Raw genomic sequence first — 27,501 nt, 5'->3', positions numbered from 1 at the left:
AATTAGCATCGTACAAAGAGCGACAAGCTCCGTGTACCAGTTTTACAAGTTCCTATGTCTACCCGGTGTTTCTTTTTCCACGGACCTTACGGAGCACCAAGAGGCACTATTTTCCCTTCTAATCGCGAAAATCACTATTTCTGCGCTATAATAAACGATCGAGTTCCCTTATCCTATCTCCGCATCTCGTTTGGTAGTTCTATCGAGCGAGACCGACGCACTTACTCCGAAGATCGCCTCGAGGAATCCGTCGACTCGAGCGATTTCCTGAGGAGAATCGGGGACTCGAAACGTATGCGCATTTTCAACGGTACGAACATCTGCTGTTTTGCCGGGATCTTCCCATATACCGTGCGTTGAGACTAACTGTACAGAGCCGTCGCGTATCTATCGAGCTACCAGATAAAGTAAAGGTACGTGCACGGCGAACGAGCGCGCTGGTTGGTCCCGCTAGACTCTCATGGAAAAGATAAATTGCGCGTTCTGCGCCCGGTATTCTTTTCGAAATAATTCCCGACATAATTTTACAACCGTGTTAATCGTTTCGAAATTGATCGATACGCGCGTCCGAAACGAAACGAACTTCCAGGAGTGTGCAGTGTACACGACGATCCCCACTTTGTGCACTGTGAAATGGGATCCGTTCGTTTCCATAAATCCGGGGATAGTAACGATTTCTTCGCGGGGATCGGTTATTGGTCATCGATCTTCTTTACGGGAGAAAGGTAGTTGGTGGTCGAGATTGGTAAAGAAACACGAGCACACCTGAGTGGTACGCTAATGCAAATTTGTGATTTTTATAGTTGCGGTTATATTTTCGCGAGAGTATTAACAACGCATTGGCAACGTTCTGCCGATTGAAACGAGCCCAAACACGACCTCTATCGGACAATTTTCACTTATTGTGAAATTGAAAATTGTTGAAAAATTTGTCGAACGACGTAACTCAAAATTGTCCGAACGTGGCCGTGTTTAGGCTCATTCTCCTCGGGGAAATGGTGCCAACCGATTGATAATACCGTCAGGGAAGCATAATAGTCGAGACACGATAAATGTAAAGATTTTTCTTTTCAGTAGCGGATGAAACTCGGTTACTCTTACGATAAGGATCGCCCTCGTCTGCGACCGCCGACTGTGCGAATCGACGGGTCGCTCGCGCTGAAAAATAGAAACAGTGGCAGGGATGACTCTGTTCCCTCTATGGAGGGTAAAATTGATGACATACAAGCGGGGATTACTGTACTTGCTTCGTGCTTGGTTGAACTGCAAGGAACATATCTTGTGCATTTCAGGCAGCACTTAACACGTCGGATACCATGGCAGATACTTATAGAAGTAATGCAATCGCAATATTGCATTAATGCGATATTTACGAGGTTAATGTAAAACTAAGAACAAGTATTATGCCTAGCGATCCGCTACTTTCTTAAGTAAGTAGAAGGAAATGTATGGTGATTCTATTACGTATTATGCCGTGTGAAATCGGTCGAAGGAGAAGAAAAATAGCGTTCCAGGTTTCTACGTTTGAACCACGTTGCCTTACTAATTTCATGCGAAACAATTCGAACGTTTTGCATTCACCGGCTGAAACATTTTCGCTAAATGTAACAGATGTTGATCAATGAATTAACAAGGTAACGAAGGCCGTGTGAAATCGGTCAGAAAACGGTTAAAGTATAGAATTCGATGTTTATTTCATCCGTAATGTCTTCGTTGATAATAAATTCATTTAATGTAGAGACGAGTTTTAATTTTCAGTGGAACTCGTAACTCGTAAGCGATCTTGCATCGGTGAGAAAGTATGGTTAATATCTTTTCACGATGAATGACCGTGATCTTTCGAGTTTCACAAGGAAGCATCCCAATTAAATTTTTAAATTGAGTTCCACAATCAAGCTTTGCCAATTTCATTAACTATCGATTACAAAATATTTTATCAGTCGAGCGTTCGACAAATATGTGTCACAGAAACCGAACACATTGATATTTCCATATTAATGGAATCCTGTACCTCTCGATTGTAATGATCGGTAAAGTCTAAATTTCTTCGAAGGTTTGCAAGAGTATGTGTACCCAGTTTACCTCGTTTCTTAATTATACACTTTTTCTTTGACTTTGTCCAACATTTCCATTGAACTCGGAAGATCGGTATATATAAAAGATAAATAGAATTTTCCAATTTCCATTTAAATACCGATATCAGACGCAAACTGTGTGAGAAATTTACAGAGAATAATGTCACTTAAACCAATCACACAATTAGTGTTACGAGCGATTAAAATTCTTATTATGATAGTATAACGAATTGATCCATAGAATTAACGACAACGTAGATGATTACTTTGCAGGTAATATAGACTTACAACCAATAATCGCGAATATTAATTATAATGTAGCGACTATTAATCCGGGAGCAGTATACAATTGCAACGAAACTGATTAAATTTTCAATAAACTTGGTCGTTTTAACCGATAATAATCGGTGATAATGTAATCTGCGCCGTCTTTACTTTGAAACACTTTGGAACTTTAGAAGCTGTGACCGAACGAAATTGCTCGACTAAAAACATAGCCGAGTAATAATTTAGAGATTAATTACATGCCACATTATAATGAAACGGCATTACGTGCCCGAGACGTCAGAAAGAACTCGGGGATAACGTTACGCAATTTACACGGAATATCCAAACAACAAAAGTAATTTAACACTCGGGGGAACGCGATCAAATTTTCAACAGTGCAACATTAATTTGAGAATTCCGTACGCGTTCCTAGCGCCGTTTCCCGACGAAAATGCTGCGTGTAATTACACGATGTTTCGACGGTAACAGTATTATTCGAGTGGCCCACGCTTTCGACCGGTCTCCTAATTAATTACGGCCGTCGTGGCTAATGCGAATAACGACGTGCCCTCCCTGGACCAAAAATAACTAAACGTTGGATGATGGCAAGGTTGATGGAAAATCAGTGATCCGAACACAGGCACGTTACTGTTCCGTATACAAAACTCAACGCAGACGAAAACCTCGCGATACCCAACCGATGAACAAAAATATAGTTTAATATTGTTCCTTATCGAACAAGACGAACAGGACGTTTATTTAAACGTTTCGTGTAACATTTAATCCCGTTTAAGATTCATTTGATACGTTTCTAACAAATTTTGTAAACGATGAATTTAAGAGAAGTAAGAAAAACCGAAAGAATCACAAGAGTAATCAAAATCTAATCGTATTTTGAGACGAGAACATTAAACTCGAATTTTCACTGAAATCCATTAGCCGTCGAGTACTCGATTTTTAACGAATGCGGTATTTTCAATGAAAATAAAATTTACGATGAAACTAGAAGGTTCTGTAGCATGTAAAAGGAACGCAAATGGTGCCCTATAAAAAGTATTCTAAGAGATTGCAAAACGAAAAAAATACTCTTTCTATTTTAAACCGATACCCATGTTTCCCAAGAAGTCTGCAACGCGGTTATAAAATGAAATTGAAAATATCTGAAATTGAGGTAACATCGTTTTGTAATATTTATACGTTCGAGAACAATCGTTTGTAATGATAATCGTGGCATCGATTTTTAATCTAACTCATTCTCGCGTTCGATTATGGAAACTTTATACTCGAATGTTGGGATAAAAATGTTTACACGCTCGCACATGTTGCGAAAGAGCTCTCAATAATCAACTCTTTCTATAGTGATGTTCTCAAACGTGTAATAAATAAAAAGAGTTATAAAGATGTCGACAGAGTAAGCGAAACCGCAAGTTTCTCTTCGTAAAACATATTCTACATACGTTCGCCGATCACATCAACGATCTTGTATTTATAAACTGCTTAAAACATTCCATCGTAATATGGTGGCACAAATTCCAAACGACGTTGATTCGATTCAGTAATTCGTTTGCAGATCCTGATTGGCAAATACATACATTGAAAAGTACTAGCCAAACGAGAAGGAAACTTACGTCTTATGCAATTTCTACTTTCGTAACAAAAGTTGATTATATTCTTTCGATTTTTTCTTGTTGTTAGTTACTCTGATATTAGCACGCCATGGCTACTAATAGTGTTAAAATATTATTTATATCGTATTTCGTTAGAACAAAGATCAATCGAATTAAGGTATTACTTTATTAATTTATAGACGCAAATTATTTAATTGTATGCCCTTACAAAATATTATACTTGTGAGAAATCTTGTGCTTCGTTAAAATAACGACAAATTCCTTATATCTCTTTGGATGTTAATGTTGCAATATCAAGGGTGGAAAATTTTTCTGTACTTTTACGTGTCGATGTAACTTTGCGCGTTGAAATGAAATACCTATATAATTTTTTGATAAACGAGTGCTACGGACTACCGTCAATGTTAATTGGATAATATTAGAAGCAACTAACCGTGCTCGTTTCGTTTACGTCATAGCAGTATTATGATTAAACTGGTTTCACGCAACGATAAAGATCCGATTGATATAATTAACAAACTTGTAAAGCTTAGAAAAATCGATAGCGTCGTTTAATTTCTAATAAACACTTTGATAAGCGTTGACCGTGAATGTGTTAATAGATATCTATTCGTATCGATACATGACGGAATATCGTAATTTTATCATTAGAAAATTGCTATGTAAGGAAACTGAAAATAGTAAAAAATGATATAAATAATGTTGTCGAGGTAGCTGATTAATAGTACACACGAATAAAGAAAATATAACATTTTTACGCACTACAATATTGTACCACTATTTATCCGGTATAACTTTCTGCATATTATTTTTTTAAGTGAAAGAAAAATATTTTTATACCCAAATAATTATACAAACTCGTTTGAATTATTTGCACAGTAATTATCCTAATATAAATAATGTGATTGTTATAATTATGCTTTGTTTTCTGATAAATCCTATCTCTTAACGAGATGTCTGAAACAGTAACAAACTCATCCGAAATTGTAAATTTATTCTCTCTGTTCGTTAAAACTTTGAAAATATTACTATAAGTTATTACAGAACTTTGCAACGAGATTAGGAAAAATTAGCTCAGTTACTAAGAGCCACTTCCAAAACAATCATCTCGCTAGTTCTTAACACTGAACTCACAGGAAATATTACAAATTCTATTTTGTTGGAAAAACTTTTAATTAATACCTTACAATTAGCGAAGGTACACAGATCCATATCGCTTGAATGAACAATAGTGTTTCTGATGCAACGGTTTTGCATTGTTTTCATGAGTCATAGTTTTAACCATTCCCTCGTCATTTTTCTAATTGGGGAAAATAAAACATTTTCTCTTACGTAAAATAAAAATACGTTTTTTTTTTTCAAATCGAACAACGTTTCTAACGAACGTTAAAGTTTATATAACTTAACGAGCCTTTGACATCCAAGCGAATTCAATATTTTCGAAAGCAATCGAATTCCACGAGAACGCCAAAAATACGTGAAAATTACGTTCGAGTAATGAAATATAATTTAAGGAAGAAACGTTGAAAATAAAGAAAAAATATTCTTACTCGAACACTGTTCGAACAAACGTTGTCAAACGAAACTTTACTACTTTAATCAAAGAAAATCGCGACGAATTCGATATAAGAAAATGACTTACAAGCAACGAGATCGTTCGTTATAAAATTATCGGGATGATTAAGGAAAGCTTGGAGAAAAAGTACATGTGCCGCAAACATAACATCCTCGGTAATTACTGAATCGTTCACTGCGTTAGAAAGAGACCTTAGATGGTATCGAGCTTAGAAAGAAAGCAGTTCTACTGAAATAGCCACGTTAAGAAAAGTATGCGAACCAGTAGCTTAGAAGGATTGGAAAAATAGAACGTAGGACGAAGAAGACTAATCAATTTTTGTTACAATTCCTGTTTTCTTTCATTCGGTACGTGATAAATGACCGATCGTTAATTGAACCACTTGTGCTGGAACGACACACTACGCACCACCGTTTGAAAGTTTCGATCTATACAAAAACAAGGTTTCTTTGTACACGCGCTAAAAGGATTTAAATATAACATAAAACAAAAACCGTACACGGTAAATATTCTTCGTAAAGACATTAACCTATTGTTTCGACCACGATACTATTTTCCAGACAAGTGACAACGGTCCAACGAGCAACAATTCATAATAATTTCTATCGAAGAATATTCATTGATTCGTAGAAAATCGCGATGTAACGATCACGTTTCACAGGGGACAATTGGAAACATCTACCATCGAATATCTTGACCTTATATAAAATAAATACGCAGAGTTGGAAAGTTATTCTCGTGATTGTTTAAAGAAAGAAATTCACGAAGAGACCGACTCTGTTCGGTATTCCAAACGAACGTCCGTTCCCCGGTTCGAAACGTGGTCGTCGTTTCCCCGAAAAACTCGATTATCCAGACATCCTGTCACCCGACTAGGTCGGATAATCGAGGTTCGAGCGTACACACGTACACCGAATGTCGCTTACGCTAAAAATTGTCCGTAAGAATCAGCATTTCTCGAAGGACGTGTCTTACCTCTCAGGTATTCCACGGTGGCCGCGCAGAAATCGCGTAGCAGAAGATATTTTCCAGCAACGGATGGAGTTTCGCGAGTGTGTACGTGTGTGTGTGTGTGTACGTGTAGGTGTGTATGTGTTTGTCGCCCCCTCTTTTCTTATCCCTGAGGCGGGAGCACGTCACACGCAAAAATCAAGATTCCGTAGACGAAAATTTCCTTCCACACACGCGCGAAGAGGTTCTCCCGCGCCCTGACCAGAGGCAGCACCTTTTATTGCCACACTTCTTCTCTTCACTCGCGAGCGCGCATTCCTACCGAACGGTCGGTTTGCGAATCTTTCCGTCGTCGAAAATCGAATTGGCTCGTGCACTTATTATTTTTCTTTCCTTCCTTCTTATTTTCTTTTCTTTCTTTTTTCTTTTCTTCCGCACGTGCGTTCACCGCGGATCACCGCTCGCGTTTTACGACTCCTTCGGGCAGTTTCGTCAACTTTCTCCTTTCCGCTGCGTTAACTTCTTTCGGAGATCCTTAATTAAGACCCGAACGTTCCGATCGACGGTTGCGCTCGTCTGGAATATCTTCCGCTTGTTCGAACGCCTCCGAGACACTCAACGATCGGCTACCGACTACGAACGATCCTCGATCGACGAATACACATACGATTTACCGAGTGGAAACGCATGAATCGGAGTTGGAGATTTCCGTTCCGTTCTCTCGGAGCGTTTACTCTTCATTGAACTTTCGAAACGGTTGGCTCAATACGCGCGGCATAAATAACGAGTCTGTCGGTGTCCCATGGGTGTATATCTTCTCTCGGGGAGCACACGACGAACAGTAGTTCCTCCGCGGCCGGATCGATCCCGAAACGATTCCAAAAAGTATACGTGTGTCGTGCTCGATGTCTCTGTCCACCTGCTTTCCGTGTCCGTTCGTGCGTCCAACTTGTCTCTCGCATGCTTGACAACGATCTCGTGATCTTTGTTCCCCTGGTTTACACGGTGACGCAGCCGCGACATCGATGGGGGTTCTCGTATCGTATTCTCCTTCCACTGCGATCGTTCCCGAAAACCACGGGCTCGCGCGTAACCGCGTACACCACGGTGATCGATACCGATGATACTTTCGTCCACCGGCCACGTACGATAATCCCGATCCCTGTTTCAACGAGCGTTTCGGGAACGACCGAGCGTACGTTACGACCGTCCAGCACTTCGCGTGTACGTCTCAACGCGTGTGTATCCACGCACGCGGTTCCCTCCGCGAACACCTTTTCAAACCGCGCATTCTTCGCGTCCGAGTAACATTCGCACCGAAACATTCGTACGTAACGAGCGATTCTCCCCGTGCGAAGTCGCCGCGAGAAAGTCAGATTCCCCGCGCCGCGTTACCGCCGCGTTACCGCCGCGCTCGTTTTCGCGGAATCGAGAACCAGCGGGTATTTCACGCGGGCAACACCGATGGACAACGAACCCCTCGTGATCGACGATTCATCCAGACGACCGATCCTCTTCTTGACGCGTGCGATCCCGGAGCTGGCGCGCCGAGTAAGCGAGCGGTTTCGCTGCTCCGTTCACCTGTTACTTCGAGTTTCGCTTTCGGTCACCGCCTCGACGTTCATTTTCGACGTGTATCGATCATGTTTTCCCACGCGGTCGTGTCTCAATGGTGTTTAGGAACCTCGTGGCCGAAGCTTTTCACGGCTTTCTCTGACGCGTGCAGTCCCCGTAGGAGCCAGCTCGTTCGAGCAGCGACGTAGCACTTGGCGTGGAGCCTCAGGTGAGACGCCAGGTGGGTACCGGGAATGACGAGAACCTCTCTCTTCACCTCGCCTGGCTCGCCCCACCTGAGAGCTACGGGCAAGGTTTACGGAGAACAAGAGGATTCCTGATTCTCTCGTGCCGGCTGCGAAGGTCGAGGCGCCTCTGCAGGGTTCGACGATCTTCACGGAGTGCCGGCTTTTACGTCTTCAGATCTCTGCTTTATCGATCCTCGCTCCGAGATCCACGATCGGGGGGCCCCCCAGTGTAAGTACGATGGATAACACCCGTCTAGGGACAGGCTCGTAAACGTTCGCGTGGATTTCAATTTTTTCTTCATACGCGGTTGTCGATGAGATTTTTTTATTCATCTACGCGAAATTGTCTGCTCGGTCGAACGTGTTGAAAAGTAACACGGAGACGGTGAGAATTTTTTCAATTGCGAAATTTTAAAAACGGTGTCGAAAAGAAAATCGTTACGAGTGCGATCTTTGGTGTTATCCTGCTCGGTCGAACGTGTTGAAAAGTAACGGAGACAATGAGAATTTTTCAAATTGCGAAATTTTAAAAGCGGTGTTGAAAAGAAAATGGTTACGATTACGATCTTTGGGAATGTACGGTGCTCTTTAAGACTATCGTACCGGCGATTCATTTATACATATTGTTATCGTAGTCTGTCAAAAGAAATAAAGATCGTAAAGATGGTCAAAGGAACGTGATATCGAGCGATATAAGAATTTAAATAAAATTAAATGAACGAAGGAACTGACAATTATGTAGAATTCTAAACCAAATTTTAAAACGGTCATTTTACCGGTCATGGTACGGTCAGTGTTATATCATATACAACAGTGCCCAATTGAGGATCATCGATTTTAATCAAACTTGACACGGATGGGGGCATTGAAAAACATGAGAAAATTTTATCCTCCTAAAATTGTGAACGAAATACCTGCTCGGTTGAACGTCTTTTAAAAATAATAAAGACGGTGAAAAGGTTAAAAATTGTTGCTAAATAATGCTTGTAAATTAACAATTCTCGTTGGTTCGTATAACAATCGATAATTACTATTTTATCATCGTTTTATAATAGCCTAGAAAACGAGACTCTCTCAGTTTAGTAAGGAAAATACGTTTCTGACATCATTGATTTTTCCATCTACTAAACATATTTATTGCTCGGTTTACCAAGCATTACCCAGATTCACTATAAGGTCGTAAAATCCACCCTCGCGGACTCAACTGTTTCTCATTTTTATCTCATCCTTTGTGAAATCACCGATTCTTTAAATATAAAATGCAAAAATTTTTGAACAAAGAAATTGTTATCGGTGCTATAAATAATTACAATCGTTTGCTTCTCATCATTTTTAGCATTGCGAGCAACTGACATTATTGGTTGATAACTAGTGCAATGACCTGTCGATAAAGACAAGTAAATTACAAGTTTGATACAAAAATGTAGAAACTGCAAAATTTTCAATCGCAAATAATATTTGCTAATACTAATAATTATTATTATTATTAGAATTTGTGTTACAATCACCTCAACTCTATTATTTTATAACGGATCAGAAACCTTATTTCAAATAAGGTACTTTAAAAACAAATGCAATGGTGTTTCTGTTAAATTGTTACGGACCGATTCAAATTTTAATTAGATTCATCGTTTGATTACAAAACCCTTAGACCAACCATGATCTGATCGTTAATAGAGTTTATAATTTAAATAATCTTGTATTGTGTACGTATTACGTAAACGTACGATAAAAATGAAAAATAATCACCAGAGGAAACTAATATTGAAAAAAATTAAAAGAAAAAGGATTCACTCGATAGTCTCTAGAAAGAACCGATCGATTTTTAATTCCATCGTTTTTTGAACGAAAGAAACTGTACAAATTTCTAATTCTGGAACACTTGTGATCAATATTGTGTATTCTAAATATTTTAAATATAAAAAATATTCAGTTGATGTTAAACTTTACAGTAAATGAAAATGATCAAACTTTTTTCGAATTTATATCGTGATGTATTCATGATCTATAAACGGTATGGATCATTTCTCAAAAATCGTTTCCAACGATCTCTACTTTATCGATTACCTTCAAGAGACAGCGAAATATAATAGTTTCAAGTCTCGATCACTGTTTGTAAATGCAATTGATGGTATTTCTCCAAACTGACGTCAAATTTTTAGGAAAGTTATTCGAATTAGAAATTAACGTTCTATTCCTTTTTATTTAACTTGCACAATTCACGGTATCGTTTGCAAAGGTTCTTATAAAACACGGGCTCCCTCTTTGAGATTTCTACTTTATCGATCATGCTTAAGAAAATCTAACGTATCAAATTTTGCTGTATGTTGCAATGGAAATCGTTTCTCGAATAATGATAATAGCCTCGCTATTGTTTACTTTGTAATGTGTAAAAAAAAGTTTACCTCGAATAAAGTTTACCAAATGTATTTCCAATCAAAGCATGTGATTTTCTAATTCTTTGGAAAGTGTAAAAGAAACAATTATTGCAATGATCTTGCCTCGATTTACTCCGCCTCGTTCTTGTCCTTAGTGAAGTTATTTCAATAATTTCTGTGCTTCACTGAATCGAATGTTCCTCTTTCCTGTGGAATAGTATCGTGACCGCGATATTAAATATTAAAATCGCGATTTCAACGATACGGAAAAAATTCTTTCCACATTCCAGTGAGGTCATATATTTGGCTTATGTTTAAAAGGGGACCTTGACTGTACATACACTCGTTTGTATGCAATTAGACAGTTACTTTGTTACGACGTATACATTCTCTTCTGATATACGTACTAAAAACTTTATAACAATAATAATAGTTATGTAATCTCCGCAACAAAAGTCATAGTCACCTCATTAAAATTATACAAAAGCGTAGAACAACTTAGTTGAAAAAGGGCATGTACCTGGAACTGCAGAAAGCCACTCGTCTTTAAATTATGGAAAATATATTTATAATCCGTAATTTAAAAAAAAAAAAAAACACTTGATGAAACTCGTAAATCCTCTTCAAGTAATCGAAATCTCAATGCAGGAAAGAATATGGTATATAATAATAATAATAATAGAATTCACTCGAAGGAAAAAGCTTTCGAAGAAGAATTTCGTAAGTGAGCAAAACACACGGCACCCCAGCGAACACAGTTACGTTTATTTTTATTTCTCCTTTTGCATAAACGCCGAAACTCTCAAAGGAGAAGCTTTAACAAAATTTTCTTTTCGTCCCCATTCGAGGGGAAGGTTTGTCTGCAGGTAAAAGCATGCTTACTTCCGGTCGAGCAGTCAAGCTGGCGTTTCTGTAACACACAGATGGCACAGTTATGTTACACCTGAAAAAAGACTGTCACGAATGTATCAACTAAATATTATAAACGATAAACTTGCGTCTAAAGATAGATTACTTTTCGTTGAAGTTACCGTTCGTAATCATTTTTCTAATACAAGTGAAGCAATTATAGATTATTTCAAACGACTCAGTTATACGGAGTAATCTTATTTCATACATCGAAAATTAAATTATTAATACTTTCTGGTAAGTGATAATCACAATTACGATACTCACTTCGCATTTGTACACGGTTTGGTTAACGTCCTTGATCTGCGTCATCTAGAATGTGAAAGGAAAATGTATCTTACATTTTCGTGAACAGAGATTCCTAATTACACGGTCACTTAAACTACGAGTGCCTTTGTGAGATCTTTGTGCAACATTTTATCTCGTGGATAATCCGTATGAAACGTTACAGAAGCTGCTCCGCCGTATTACGAATATCGACGAAATTCTTTTTTAATATATCAAAGCTCACTGAGCCACTTTATCCGATATAAACTGGCGAGCAAAAGACTGTGTCGTTGTATGCACGTCTGCTTTACTCTTGCTTATTTCCCAAGTAAATCCGCGTAGTTCTCAGATTTTACAATCTAACTAATGCTGTATCCGTTATTACGGAAACGAGATTGTCTTTTGTACTTTAATGCGAAAGATACGATACCCCTCCTCTCTCAACCCCCATTTTAATGTTAATCAGGATCAAATTGCTGCATTAAAAAAGCGGTATAATTTTTTGAAATAATTGCAGACAAGTGGGAGAGTTTCGCTGCTACCAATTAGCCGTTGTTATAATTTGTACGAATTAAATAAACGAGGATACATTTTTTTTCAATTTAAACGTTGTCTTGAAAATAAGAAATAAAATAGAAACATTAACAAGACCATGTGAAATAAAGAAGAATACTTGACGATGTTACGCACCGATTGTATCGAAACTTGTATGTAGCTAAACACCTCGTTAAAAACACAGATTCTCACCTCGATAAAAATCTCAGAATCATCCAGACGTCCATTTATGTTTATTCAACGCGAGCAACCCGTCCTCGTTAGAAGTATTTAAGTGAACCCGATCTTGTGACTTTTATCAAGGAATATCTGCGCAACGATAGAATTCGGAGCGAGAGAGAAGATTGTTGCGTTAAATTTCTCAAGGTAGTTCCACGTACCGAAATGGTGAAAAAAATGTAGAGTATCGTGCATTTGTAAAAAAAAAAAAATTGTAGAATCGTTATCCTTTACCAAATGTATTCTCAATGGTCTCGAAGTTCCGAGGTGTAATCCTCACTTTTCAACGAGCTTTTGCAGAGTAATAGGGTTTGAATTATTGAAGCGGGTGATACATAGCTCAAGGCGTAGACGGTTAACAGGTTCGAAGATATATAACGATAAAGTTTTGAGGGAGATTTATCTTCCGTTCTGTAACATAAGCATCGTTGACAGTATACATATACACGTGGGCGCAGTTGGTGCAGATGTGTGCTCGGCAGCCTCTTTGCGCGCAGGTTCGAATCCCTTTGGGAGAATGTTTAATCTTTCATTAAACACTTACTAACCGACTACGCCTAAAACCATATATCACCTTCAGTATTTTACGTTCTACCATTGTGCAAAAGCTCGTTAAAAAGTGAGAATTACACCTGGGGACCTCTTCTTGCGAGTGGCTTGCTCAATTCCATCGTCCCAAGCCTACCACGAGCACCTCTACGTGCATTTTCGATGCGACACTGGTAAATCCACCAAGTGTATAGATGCCAACGTTCAAGCTTTCCAAGTTATAACATATCAAACGTAAACAAAGGCGACCAACCCGACGAGATGAGTGACGTGGGCTCCGAACAGATCCTTTGAAAGGCAACAGCTCCGAATAATCGTGTACGCGATCGTTTCGCGATTAATAATTAATAAGTCGATCGTGTTCGATAATTACATACGCGCTCTGATTCTTTCGGTAACTCGTTAATTACCGTTGCCGATTACACGATAACAATAATCCCCGTAAAGGTCATCGATTATTCAACGAACATAATTATTTAGATTACGTTTCGCCATCGGTGTCAGTATTACGTTTCACATGTCGTGTACGAACTGACCGAAACCCGACGATATTTCGCCGGAGCAGCTAATAATGATTGGCCGCGACAAGCATAAAGGCGTTATATCGGTCAATTGTAATTGTACAGGTTCGCTATTGGATGATGCAATGGTGCTTATGCCAAGGCAATCGAACGATACAGGGGTTCCTCTTGACGACCACGTCCCAACAGCCTGGACTCTAAGGGTACGAGAGTGCTCAAAGTGTTACGGACAATAGCCCGGCACTTCGATCCATGGAATTGGTCGGTGTCGTCGTCCTTTTCGAGTTATCCGTAGAAATAGTTTCACGGAAAAACAACGAAGAGACAGGTACCTTCCTAGGAGGAAACTAACTTGGGAAGCGCAAGGGATCGATCTTGGGCAATCGATTCTCGCGCGAACAATGGAAGCCATTCGAAAGCATCGTATCTGTTCGATCGAACAACCGACACAACAGTATTTTGCGAAACGGTTTCTAAAGATTTGTTTCTTACGCTAGATTCCCTCGATACACATCTTTCGTGTTTTCAAATTGAAAGATCGTTACTTTTTATACCGGCATTTCACGCATCAACGATGAGATTATCGAAAGGAATAAATTTCGAATCGTTATTCTTTCAAACGATTCAATAGTTCCCGTCAATGAACATTTAGAGAGATACAGTATAGATGGTCGGTCGATCTCACGAGTAAACAAAACTACTGACCCAAAATCGGCTTCTAAAGATTTGTTTGTTACTCTAGATCGATACACATCTTTCGTGTTTTCAAATTGTTTTCAATCGTTACTTTTTTATACCGACACTTCACGCATCAACGATGAGATTATCGAAAGGAATAAATTTCGAATCGTTATTCTTTCAAACGATTCAATAGTTCCCGTCAATGAACATTTCGAGAGATACAGTATAGATGGTCGTTCGATCTCACGAGTAAACAAAACTACTGATCCGAAATCGGCAGAAATTCCCTTAGGTTCCGTGGCCCGAAGCTATTATATGGTCGGGTATTTTCTCACGAAGTACTCCGCTCTAATTATATGTCTAGGTTGCTCCTGTAACCTACAGTTTCATTGCTAAATACGACCGTTCCGATAGGGTCCAGGGAAAGAGTCTAATCTTTATGTCTTGGCCGATAATTAGCTCTTCAGACTGCCGTTTCCTGTCGTGTTCTTAGAGAATTCTCGTGCGTGCATCGTTTTTCGACTATACCGCGAATAGAATACATTGGCAAGGTTTTCTTAAATTTCGGTCTATGAATTATGGATAGTTTCATTAATTTTGGTAACGATCGCGTTCGGTCCACGACAGCAATTTACGATCGGGATCAGAATCGTCGTGTGAGTACGAACCACCTCTGCGCAAACCTTCGTGGAACCATCCTCTGGTGAAAAGTGAACAAAAAGAAGTCAAAATTACGATAATTTTGTAATTATTATAACGATCGCGCAGTGAAACATATGGAACTTATTGCAAGAGAAAAGAAGAAAGATAACTCGGGAATAATTTAAATCTGAACTTGAAAGTGAGAATCACTGCAATACCCACCATACCAATCTGTGCAACGATAGCGTAAGGATTAAACGTAAGTATAATGTTAGCATTCGAAATGGTCCCTACTTGAACTCTCACTACGAGAATCTACTATTAGAATGTTACTGTTAAGGATCCCACAGACCAACGCCAATTATTTGCAAGTGTAGCTATTCTTGTAAGTTTTCGCTATCGTTACTTATAATTAATTAAACTATGTAAGGTAAGTAAAGTAATTATTTCTTTGTAACTAGCTAATTTATATTACCTGTATTTTTATCAGTACCAACCACACAATCGTATCGGATACTTTATATTTCTTTTCCAATTTCAATTTACATTTTAAAGTAGATAATTTTCTATATTTTAAATTCAAATTCTATATTTCTACATTTTAATTTTCAATTTCGATTTATATTTTGAGGTAGATAATTTTTAATCATTTCTGCTATTAAAATACGTTTCTCGTATTGATTTAAGTCTCGAATTTAGTTTTAAGAGCGAAACAATCCGCAACGAGAAAAGGAGCTGCAAATTCGTAGTTTTTGCAGAAACTTTTCGCGTCGGTGCAAACAAACTCGTAAGCCGCAACGTACATTACATCGCTGCGGATCTATCGCCGCGAAATATTCGTTTGGGAGCTCCTTTTAGAATGTTCGCTTCGCTGGCCGCTGGTCAGCTTTTATAGACCAGGCATTACATCACGTTGCACCTTGTTGCCTCTAATTCAATTTCATTGTACTCGATTTCATCACGTTGCAACTTGCCAATTCCTGGTTTAAAAAAAATATAATACATTATCAACGATACACGTCGGTCAATGGACGTGTATATTGGCTACCAGATAACGTGGGCCAAATTCAGTGTCGATGAAACGTGTTCGAGTTCGGACAAAAAAATAAAAAAAAATGTAGAGTTATATCGTAACAATATACAATGCATAATACATTTCAGCTATAATGCTCGTTGGAACAGGGAATTACAACTCGATGGCTGACAGTAACTGAAAGTGCTGAGTACCAAGTAACTATGTATTGATTTATCGATTCGTAGGAACTTGACTGCAATTATAATTTGTATTAAATTTGTGACTAAGTTATACTCGAGCTATGAGCGATCATTATGTTTACATATATTGCAGTACTTAATATTACAATATTTAGTGGAGAGGATCAACTTAAAATTTCACTATTGGATAAATCAAACTTTGTGCGAATACGGTCTTCGAAACGATGAATAATTCTTTCAAACACTAACTACGTTTGACGATGCTTTAGCGATCAAGGCTATCAGATGACCGATCATCCAACAAATCATCGACGATTTCGATGTTATCCCAATAAACGTTGCTTTCGTGTTCTAACGCGATACATTATCAAACTTCGTTCGCTGAACTTGTTTCAAAAAATAATAGATTTCGATAACTGGACGACAAACGATAAGCGACACGGTAAGTTATGGTATAGTTACGCAAGATGACGTGAAAAGGTTCAACCAGCGATCTTGTAAGTTTCATCCTTTTTCAACAGTAGGACGAACCCGACACACTATCCATCAGCAGAAAAAAGAGACAAAATAAATCTTAGGAAAACACTTCGAATCAAGAACTTGAGTTTTAATAAATTGATAGTTCTTCGTTCCAGATGTACGTCTGCCACACTTTCGGCAAAATGTACGGGTTTTTTCAACACTGTTAAATGAAAGAAAAATGACGAAATTGAACAGTCGGTCAGTCGATGAAAATATTCAAGACAGAGTACAAGCGTAATAGTGGTACAGAAACGCAATGGGTTCCGAGCCCGAAATTGGGCTGAAGACAGGAAGGAGGAGGAGTCGTGCAGTGCGCCATCAAATTATGTACACGGCAAATTCAAAGGGATCGTGCAGCAACCGAAAACCACCTTCTATTGAAAAATAAAACGAGAGACGAAGAAAGGGAATAAGGGCCCTTAACAGCAGCGAACACAGAAAAGGAGATACAAAGTGTTTCGCGCAACGAAGATAATTAAAGAACATCCCGCTGGGAGCAAGCAGCTCGATCAAGTAAAAAAACACAAAAGAAAAGCGAAACGAAGAGAGATACAATAACGAGATCGACGAAATTGAATGCTCGATACGAACGAAACCGAGGCAGTAGAAACTGCGATACGAGCTAAATAGAATGCCCATTGAAACCGTACCACCCTGGAAGGGAAAGAAATTGAAAAGTGGCACCGGAATCATTGAAGTTGACAAGGATAGATCCCAATCTCGGAAATTTAAAACACGTGAACCGGTAAGAGTCTATGGTGGATATTTTAAAATAATTTCTCAATCTGAATTGAACATTCCCCTACGCGATTAGAAATGTTCTCCGATCGACTTTCAAAGCAAACTTTCGTATCTCCGTTCGTTTCGAGTGTTGCTCGATAAAAAATATCAAAATCTTCCTCTCCTTCGTAAATAAAATACTGTGCAAACAATTGAAAATCTTACAATAGCGAAGAATCGGTTAACAGATCCGAGATGAGACGCGGTAATCCGATGTTGGGTGTCGAAGGAATTGCTTCTTGATAGTTTACTTAAATTAATAAAAGCAATTGAATTGAAATTTGTAATTATTTTAATAGAGTGACTATTTTCATAAATAATACGTTCCTTTTTTCTTTTTCTGCTACACGAATTCCTTTTAAAAGCATGAAATCCATCTTTGAATAATAATGAAAATAATTTTGAAACGAGTCGAAATTTAATCCTTCCAGCAGCGATGGAAAACATTATGTTCCCGTAAATAATATATAATATCGAATTTTAACAATGCGGTACGATGAATGCCATATCTCGGTATTGTGGCGTTACTTCCGGTAAAGGTGTCAATGTTGCGTTGGTACAAATTACCAGCATTACGAACCGCGGTGCATACAAATAAACATATAACGTGCAAACGTAAAATGTACATGTAATTCGATCTTCGGATTGTATAGCAAGATACGGTACGTTCCCGATCGCGGATGGATTGTTCGTGTTGCGGATTATCTGGATATCTCTATTCTGAAAATAGGGTGTCTCCGATCGGCAACAAGTATCGTTCGAATCTTGTTTCGTGAAACAGACGATTAAACGATTGGTGTTCCGCGTTTAAAATAATTGAAATGTGGAGAATCGAACGTGTACATTAACGTTTCCTTCGTTGAATTTTCTAACGCGATCAATTCTTATCCTTTTCCTCGAACATAAATCGTTCGATAATCGAAAACGTCGTTTCGTCGTTAGATAAATGTTCACGTATCGTGGACAGACTCTAATCGTCTAGAAAATTATTTTTGACACGTACTTCGGACAGAGGGTACTCGAATCAGTTTATTTCAACAGATACGTATATTCTTGTTTAAAAGTGGCAGGATTGTACGGTATCGCACGATAAGAAAATTACTGTGCCGGTCATTTGCGAGAATAAGGATAATAATCAACGTCGGGCAATATTAAAAGAAAGCGAAAGAAATTGCTATTATCTTAATAGCGCTATATTGGATATCGAAATGCGTGCTCAATTTAGTTGACCCATAATAGTCAGATTGGTTTCATGTTCGAAATGTCTAGATTGAATAGTAATTGCGGCGCGCCTAGGTTTGCCAGATGAGATTATATTGGCATAACTATTATTCCAGCAACCCACACTGAACTGTACGATACATTTACCAGTAAATTCGCAATTAGGCTACTAACTGACATTCCTACAAGTGCCCCGATATTTCTCTCCGCATATGTTAATTGCTAATATTTCCGGTAATAAATTACCACCGTATCGTTTTCAATTGAGAACTATATGCTCTTTCGACATTATTTCGATGTAATTTCGACGTAATTTCGACATCGAAAGAAAATTTTAATATTATCTGTACGATATGTTATATGGAAATAAACGAAAGAATCCTTAGATCGATTATCGTCACTGAAAATTGAATTACCTTTGAAATATTTTACAAAGATATTTATCGAACGCATCGATTTCTTATTTTGTATATATATTTAGTACCGATGACTGTACTACGTCCATACCAAATAAATAAAATATTCGAAAAGCAAAAAACCTGATAGCATCGTGAAATAAAATTCTAAGTAGAACCTTGTGGAAAAATGTATATACGTTAAGGAAATTCATCGGCAAGAAGAAACAATCGACTGAAAAGCCAATTTCGTGATTATAGGTCTTGAGAGAGTCTGAAAAACCGTCCAATCATATTCCATGAAATCTTGAGGCCAATGAAAGACGGAATTGCATGGAGAAAAGTAAAAGGTTTCAAACAGTATTGTTGGTGCTTACCTGGCCAGAAAAAGGAACGTTGTTCTCATTTAGATCCACTCGTTAATACTCTTGCTGTGTCGTAATCTTCAGGATTCACAATTGCATTATTTTCACCGTTTAACGTGAATTTCAAGTTTCGTCGTTTCATACGTTTATATTATAACTTCGTTGTTAACAATATACCATTGTCACTGATTCGACTATAACTCGGAATATTTTAATTACCGTGTATCGTTATATCATTTAATCATTGAACAACACACGATGGATCAAAAGCACCAGAACTCTTACGTAAACACTCTCTGTATCGTCAATTCGTAAATTTTATAATATTATAATAGCATTGGTATTTCGTAATTTTATTAATCGCAATGTACCACTCTGTGTTAAGTACAATTAATAAATAGACTCGAAAGGTCATCCCAAGTTTGATAAATTACACCTAGCATTCATTTGGAAAGTGCGATTCTTTCGTTCGATTTTAACCAAGTACCGATCAACGACGCATCAGAACTCTTCAGTAGATTTTGTACTCGATCGGTAAAGATCGGGATCGAAGAATTGGGTAATCGGAGAACAGTAATTTCTTCTCGTTGCACACTTGTTTGTTCACCGAAGTTAACGACGCGCGCTGTAACAAAGTCGTAAATATCGATTCATCGAAAGAGATCAGGAGCCGCATCGTGCCAAGGGCGCGTGTTGTGTCGAACTGACTGGCAAACAGATTCGGAGAACGAAATCTCGCCTTCCGGCTTTCGGTTGAATTAATACAAAGCCGTGTGATTGGTAGGTTGCTCACAAGGTAAAGATGTGCCGGTCTTTCGAAAGGACCTTCGTTTCAGCGACGAACGTAAACATAGAAGCTCGGTTAACTATTATTTCCGTATTTTTTGCTACCTATTTCTACGTATTTTATGTAGGGAATCGAGGATGACTGTTATCGTGTATTATTTGTTATACTTACGTATTAAGCAGGTGTAACATAGTTCTCGCGAAGAACTCTGAAATGTTAAAAATAGGGTGTACCGAGTTTATTAAAAATTAAATACAAATTTTTCGATAAGATTCTTGTTTCGGATAGATTTTTAATACGAGAATTAATGCTTTCGTTACGATGGCAACGATTATCATTTTTTGAACGATTGAAAGATTCATCCACGTAAGAATTTCATTATTAAATTATTAGAATGAGTGAGAACTTGTAAATTTAATGGTGTAATAATAAAAATAGAACATTAACGAGTATCAGATTTATTGTACAATTTAAAATACGAATTGTACTTATTTGGGGATATTTAATGAATTTCTGCAAAACTATTTGCACGTATTAAAATACATATAATACTAGAGTGTAATTAAATATAGTCTGAAGAAGGTCGTGTTTGGACTCATTGTCGTCGGAAAATCCTCGCCAATTCATTGGTAATACTCCCATAGAAATATAATCGTATTTCGTGTAACCGGGAAATTCTATACCAGTTGAATTCGTCTCGTTTCTTAAAATTAACAATTTTTCGCGCCGAGCGTGACTAACGAATTTATCGATTCTCCGAGACGCAAACGTTTCAACGTTACATCGATTTCTTTGCGATGAAGAACAAGCGAAAACCTTTGAAAAAAGTGAAAAATTCTAAATATCTGGTTAGCCGGGCGAACTAAAGATTTATCGAATGGCTGAATGTTTGCGCGTGACAGGCATAGAGACAAAGGGACACATTTCTCTGCTATAAATACGTCAAAGAAACACGGGGAAACGATATCGCTCAGCACACTTTCCCTTTCGGTCTGAAGCACAGGGATTTTCTTCCGATCAAATAAACTGAACTGCCCCGAAGAAGTACCCCATTTCGTGCTGTATGTCTGGCAAATACGCGAGGGAAAATTCTGACCTTCGGGAAACCACTTAGATGTGGCACGTCCCTTCAGAGTTTCTTTCCCCTCGACACTTGCTGCTGTTGACTTATTATCAATTTGTACGCGTGAAAGTGGTATTGACGAGACAAGAGAAAATTGGACCGTAGATCCGAAGGAATTGCATCGTGAGCGAGGGCACCGTAAGAATCGAGGATTTATTGCTGTTTAACGTTTGAAAAGAACACGATCGATAGAAAATTGTAATTCGTTGGACGGTCGCGACGATGAAATATTTATTACTCGTAGAAAAAAGATACAAAACCGAGTATCGACTGTGCTCGACTAATTGAAAAGGAGCACGATCTGTTCGTTCTCCTTACACTTCGTTGTACACCAGTGTCGAACGTTGTTCGAATTGCCTCGAATAAATCTTTATCCGGAGGATCGTTATTTTTAATGCACAATGTTGGCTCGTAACAAATAAACGTTTACTCCGGTAGAAGTTTGTTCGAATAACGCGGTTGGACGAATAAATATTTATCCGTTGTGCAAACGGTACAACTATATTTGACTCACGGTGAGTATATATGTGTGTGTGTGTGTGTGTGTGCACGCGCGCACTATACGTGTCAAAATTTGTAACACTTGTTCGGTTAACTTGTAAATCCCGGATCTACATTTGTATCGCTATTTTTGGCCAATAATTTTAGGATGAGTTTGTTTATTTTTGCGCAAACATCGGGAAGATCGCGGCAAGGCAAAGGGGAGTTCACGGTTCTCAAATTTGGCTACGGTTGAGGAATTCGTATCTGCGTGAAATCAGAACGCAAAAGATATCAGGAAAACCGATCAATGTTTGCGCTTACAGAGGAGACAGGTGTCATTTACGTCGAGTCGGGTTAAACTCTAACCTTTTCATTCTGTCCGTGTCAGTAGAGATAACGGTTCTCTAAAAAATAATTTGAATAATTCGGGCAATATCGATCAAATAATTACGTCAAATGGAACGTTACATTTTTCCAGAGACGACGAAGGTTTATTGCTGCCCGTCTAATCGATTTTACACTCAATCGATGTCACTCGTGAAACGATTCTTCGTGATCAAACTTTTTTTGTACCGCTGCTCGAATTGTACGATTACTTTTAACGTAAAGTTTCGAGAATATCGTACAACGCGACACGAATACGAAAAATTGGTAAAATACGATATCGCAAGGAAAGTGTCTTATTCTTATCGTTCTTTGCTCGTTGGTGTATCGTTAAACTAACTTCTACGACAACGTTGCATCAACTTGCTGAAATACTTTTCTATGGATTCTGAGCAACTGCTGCACCTACATCGCTCGCATCGTCAACTTCTATCTCCCTTGTCATTAAAGTTACGAAAGTGTCGAAACAAAAAAGAATCGTTAAGAGACAACCCTGCCCCTCTTAAGACAACCCTGCCGGCGACATAAAAGTCTGCTGGTAACGTTACATGCTTGGAGTACAAGTGTCTCTCTACGAATGTGGTAGCATAAGTAAGAGGAGTGTGAACAGTGTCGAGTGATATTTGCTTCGTCTCAGGCCTTACGAAGCAATTCATCAGCAATTCCTTCCAGGATTGACCTTTCTTTCTCTCCTTTGTACGCTCACTTTCGTTAAAAGGACAATACACACGGGTGAGGATGTAGCTTTGAGCTATCTTACGAGGATGTTGCCGCGTTCAATCGTACGAAAATTTCTTCGCAATTTCAGTTACTTACTTCCGTGTTGCAATATTTAAAATAACTTCGAAATTAAACGTACACGTTTGCGTATTTTTGAAGAATTTGCATACGCGTATCTCCGAGGAGATACACATTCTGACGATTGAAACGATGCTCCTACTACTCTTGAGCAACCGTATAATAATTATTTCTTTCGCGCGTTTATCCAAAGTATGCTCGGTGTTATCGACGCAAAGTGAAATATCATCGTTTAAAGAATAATAAAAAAGAGAAAAAAAAACTGGATATTCATCACTTTGTTAGTGTTAAGCCAAGATGTACGATTTTTGCTGATTAGTGATTTCTGTAGGTGTGGCGTAATTTCCTATACTCATCGCTAGAGGGCTATCCAACCGATCCCTTTACCGTAACTTCTAAATCCACCCTCGAACCCTATATGTGTATACATTCCATGACCGACCATCGAACGTCCTAACGTTTAAGTTAGGGGTTGCTAGGCAGAGTTGAATGAAGCAATAATCTTTCGATTATTTCCGTAGCAGATCAACAAAGTAGTCGCGATAAGGATAAAAGGTTGAACGATTAATCGTCACGATTATTGAAACGAATCAGTAATCGTGAACGACATTTGTATTCCGTAGACTTTGGTCAATAATTCATAATCATAAAGTGGAAGATCACCGCTGCCTTTACCTAGTAAAAATAATATTGTAATGATTCATCCGTTTATTCAATGAATCGAATTTTTTAAACAAATATTCAGTGCTTTTAATACCTACTCATTAATTATCAAATCAATTATATCCTGGAATGTAATCATCTCGTGATTAATGATGAATAAATTCATCGTGTCCGATTACATTCGCTTCGATTGTTTCTATTGTTCATCGATCATAATTATTAATTACACGGTAATCATAATCATTAATCACTACCTTCATTACTGGGTAATCGTAATCGTGAATCATTAATCATACTATACGTTATCCGAATCTAGTTGCAGACTCAGAGGCAGACCGAGGAAAAATTACCCAATAACGTTTAAGTAAAGTTTTTGCCGTGTCATTGTTGCACGTTGAATGGAAACGAACTGCAGTATTTGTTTTCCAGTTAACTACGTCATAAATACTCGAGTAGAATATTTAACAAACAAAAATCGTACGAGCGCCGGTCTGTGCGATTTCAAGTGACACTTGCCGTACGTCTGTCGCGATCGTCGTTTCGAGTTTTAAGAATCTATAATGTTTAAATCCCGCTCACGAATAACAAACCCGTATTCTTTTCGGTTGAAGTGGTAGTTTCGACGTGTGCTTCGCCAGTTTTATTTTTATCCCGGCATTGTACCGATCATCACAAGTGACAATCTGTTAGAAACGTGAATTTTGTTTGTTTCGCGAGTAATATCGAAGCGGCTTTTTCCAGGCACTTAAGCTTTTAAACGTTCGCGCAACTTAGGCGAAACCCGCTTATCGATCTTCCTTACTTTGCCAATCTTTGCCAAGTGACGAGCGGTCGTTGAATAGCTAACATTCACATCTGCAGAGTTATCTCTCGCAGAGTCAAACGTGGATTATTGCCAACAATCCTTCGCGCAATATCATCGACCGAATTTCGAAAACTATCGTTGAATAATCTTCTCCATATGTGGAATTTGTTTCGTCGCAGTTCCTCCGGCATAGTTTCTAAATTGAATTCTTAAAGGAACATCGTTAAAACGTTCCAATGACTCGTAAATATGAAATACGAAATTTTCAATGTTAAACTGAAAGTCCTTTTCACGAAGTAATTCATTCCAGTTGAAAGAAACTCCTTCCTTTTTAATGTACGATCATTTTACTGGAGAAAAACGTTCCCTAAGCACCAACTTTAATATTATGGTATAAATTTGTAATATTTACGTGCACACAATATTTGCGTATGCTTGTGTTTTCGGTCCATTGAGTTACACTTGTAAACGTTACATGCCTAAGAAATGTGTAATAAAATTTTGATTCTTTTAATTCGACAAATTTACTAACTACACATTCCTCGAATTATTGAAATACGATATTAATTCATCTCATTTTGACAACATGTTTGCGGTAAATATTTAACACTTCTACGTTTAATTAATAATCCTGAAAGTATTTTAAAATCAACTGTTCTTTCCCCTCCCGAAAAATAAACTCTTGAATGCGTTATTATTAATTTAGATTTAGATATTTAAACGAAAATCGAGTAAATTCATCGCAGAGATTCGATTCAACGATCTGTTACGATACGCGTGTGTTACTTCGATATTTGTAAACCTAAAATATACATTGCCACGCCTAACCAACATTAATTACGACAATTATAAAACTTCCACAAGGATAATCAACTAAAAGTATCGATAACTTACTAAAAAATCATATACACGTACACTTTAATTTGAAAACATGTTAAACTATACATTCAGCGTATTGACGTCAGTGGTCGTATTGACGTCGTACAGGACGGACGTGTTTATCTAATGTCTGGTTGTTAGGGCGGTTACAGTTCTGCACTCGAGTTTAAATTATTTAAACAGTTGTATTTGCACCCGTATAATTAATTCGATGTATTATTTCTCGATTTTAATTATGTCATCTGTTCGGTTGCGTTATTTGTTCTACGTATAATATTGTATCGTAACTTCATCGTGTTTATCTTATGCCTACCGATAGAGCATTCGGTAGCGACAACCTTGTTACTACGGTTTAAATAAACGAAACGCTTAATATTTTACTCACCGACATCGTAACGTCGATGCGAAAAATTCCTGCCGATACGAGGGTATTTGAAATTGTTTTTACAACACGTGTGTTACGACACTATCAAAGTGTACAGTTACCGATCTTCGTGCTGATTTCATGAATCAATGTTTATTTCGCTACCCAATACACGTATCTTATTCTAAAAATATCCTGAGCTACATACCGTTGTTTGATCTTAATATTATCACCTCAAATGTCCATACCGTAACGTGTCTACCAACCCTTCCAACCAAGTATTTTTTTTCCAACAAAACCTTTCCTCAGGTCGTCTAAACCCTGCCTCACCGAACATTTAATTCTCCAGAACACGGTGTTCCAACATTTCTTTCTTCTCTGTAATCATTCTTTCCCAAAAATGTTCTAAAAACACGAAAATCTTCCACAGATGAGACATTCGACACCTCGACCGCTTCATCTCCGAGTCAATACAATTTCAGATATTGTACTAATCGTGGTAATAGAATCTGCAATGTATGGGATTACACAAAATTGAACATTCGGGATAAACTTTAAGCCAGAAGTTGTATTACGAAAAATTACAGAGATCAGAGCCGAGATTCGACAAAGGTACGCTAAGCGGTTGATTGTCGACTGAGGAATGAAGTGGTTACTGACTGCACCGAGGAAATGCAATGGGTTTTAAGGCTTTTGGAAGTAGGAGAGGGATTGGTAGGATAGAGCAAGTTTCGGCTGAATACGCGTTAAACTAGAATAACACAGAGTTCGTAGTGCACGAATGGCGCAGAGTTTGTAGAAGTTCGAAAGGAAATAATTAGTTAGAAGATTTGAAACATTACGAAGCTAACGTGTTACGACCTAATTTCCTATTAACGGTATCAGTTTTGACGGGAGAAATTCCAAAGCAAACGTCTTTTTTCAAATTCTTTTCGTTGCTGTAGCTTCAACATTATCAAAATTAAAATTCTGCGCTTTCTACCACTTTATTATATTCCGTGAACACTATACGTTGACCGATCAGTTTATAAACGTTAATTCTAGCCTATTCCATCTAGAATTAAACTCTTTGCCTGCACTTGTCCAACGTTACTTCAAATAACGATCTACGTTGATTAAGACGTTCATTATTTTTTTCACGAATACCACCAAGCAACTACGATTATACCTATAGTTCTATTGATATAAAATTCTATATTATACAGTTACTGTATCTATAGAAGTACTCTGTATAAAGGATTATCATTACGTACATAAAATTGTCAAAATAAAGGGTACACGTTTCACTTTCGGTGCTAGAAATTTAATAATCTGAAATTCGACGAGAGAAGTCTGTAGATTCCAAACGTTCCGATACAAGTGTCGCGTGATTCCACGGAATCCTCTTATCGGAAGTGATCGTTCAGAAAAATATTCCTGTTCCTTGAGAAACGCAACATTGGACCGTTTGCCTTTCTTAAAACGTCCAATTGTACCCCGAGCAATTGGACACTGTCAGCTGGTGTCCGACTGTTTGGAGTAGCGCGTATCCTCAGGGACAATTGGTCACCGATTCGTCTCTAGAATGTCATCGGTACTCAGCGATAAACATTGGTGGAGAAACAATGTGTATACACGTACTGTCTATCGTGCGAGCGGTGTACTTGTTTTCGATAAAGTTCCATGCGAGCTACACTCGTCCAAAGATAAACCAGATC

At 38.1% G+C, this 27,501-nt stretch overlaps 1 protein-coding gene across 3 annotated transcripts in view; it reads right to left on the bottom strand.

The window, feature by feature from the left end:
* LOC143147653 (uncharacterized) overlaps window positions 1-27,501 on the bottom strand; it is a 114,425-nt gene that overhangs the window by 54,450 nt on the left and 32,474 nt on the right. Inside the window, exons 1-4 of one of the 3 annotated variants that reach the window (XM_076313084.1) lie at window positions 20,227-20,339; window positions 19,531-20,143; window positions 11,854-11,898; window positions 11,560-11,587 (exon numbers count right to left, since the gene is read on the bottom strand). In XM_076313084.1, the coding sequence (XP_076169199.1) occupies window positions 11,560-11,587; window positions 11,854-11,898 (73 nt within the window). In that variant the 5' untranslated portion in view covers window positions 19,531-20,143; window positions 20,227-20,339. Of the gene's footprint in view, window positions 1-11,559; window positions 11,588-11,853; window positions 11,899-19,530; window positions 20,195-20,226; window positions 20,340-27,501 lie in introns of those variants that run through there. The other 2 variants (XM_076313083.1, XM_076313082.1) reach the window with 2 other exon arrangements.

This window comes from Ptiloglossa arizonensis, chromosome 5 (genome assembly GCF_051014685.1).
Source record: "Ptiloglossa arizonensis isolate GNS036 chromosome 5, iyPtiAriz1_principal, whole genome shotgun sequence".
In the NCBI taxonomy this organism is placed as follows: Eukaryota; Metazoa; Arthropoda; class Insecta; order Hymenoptera; family Colletidae; genus Ptiloglossa; species Ptiloglossa arizonensis.
Note: the sequence above shows the minus strand (reverse complement) of the source record. Positions and strands in the feature narration are given on the sequence as shown.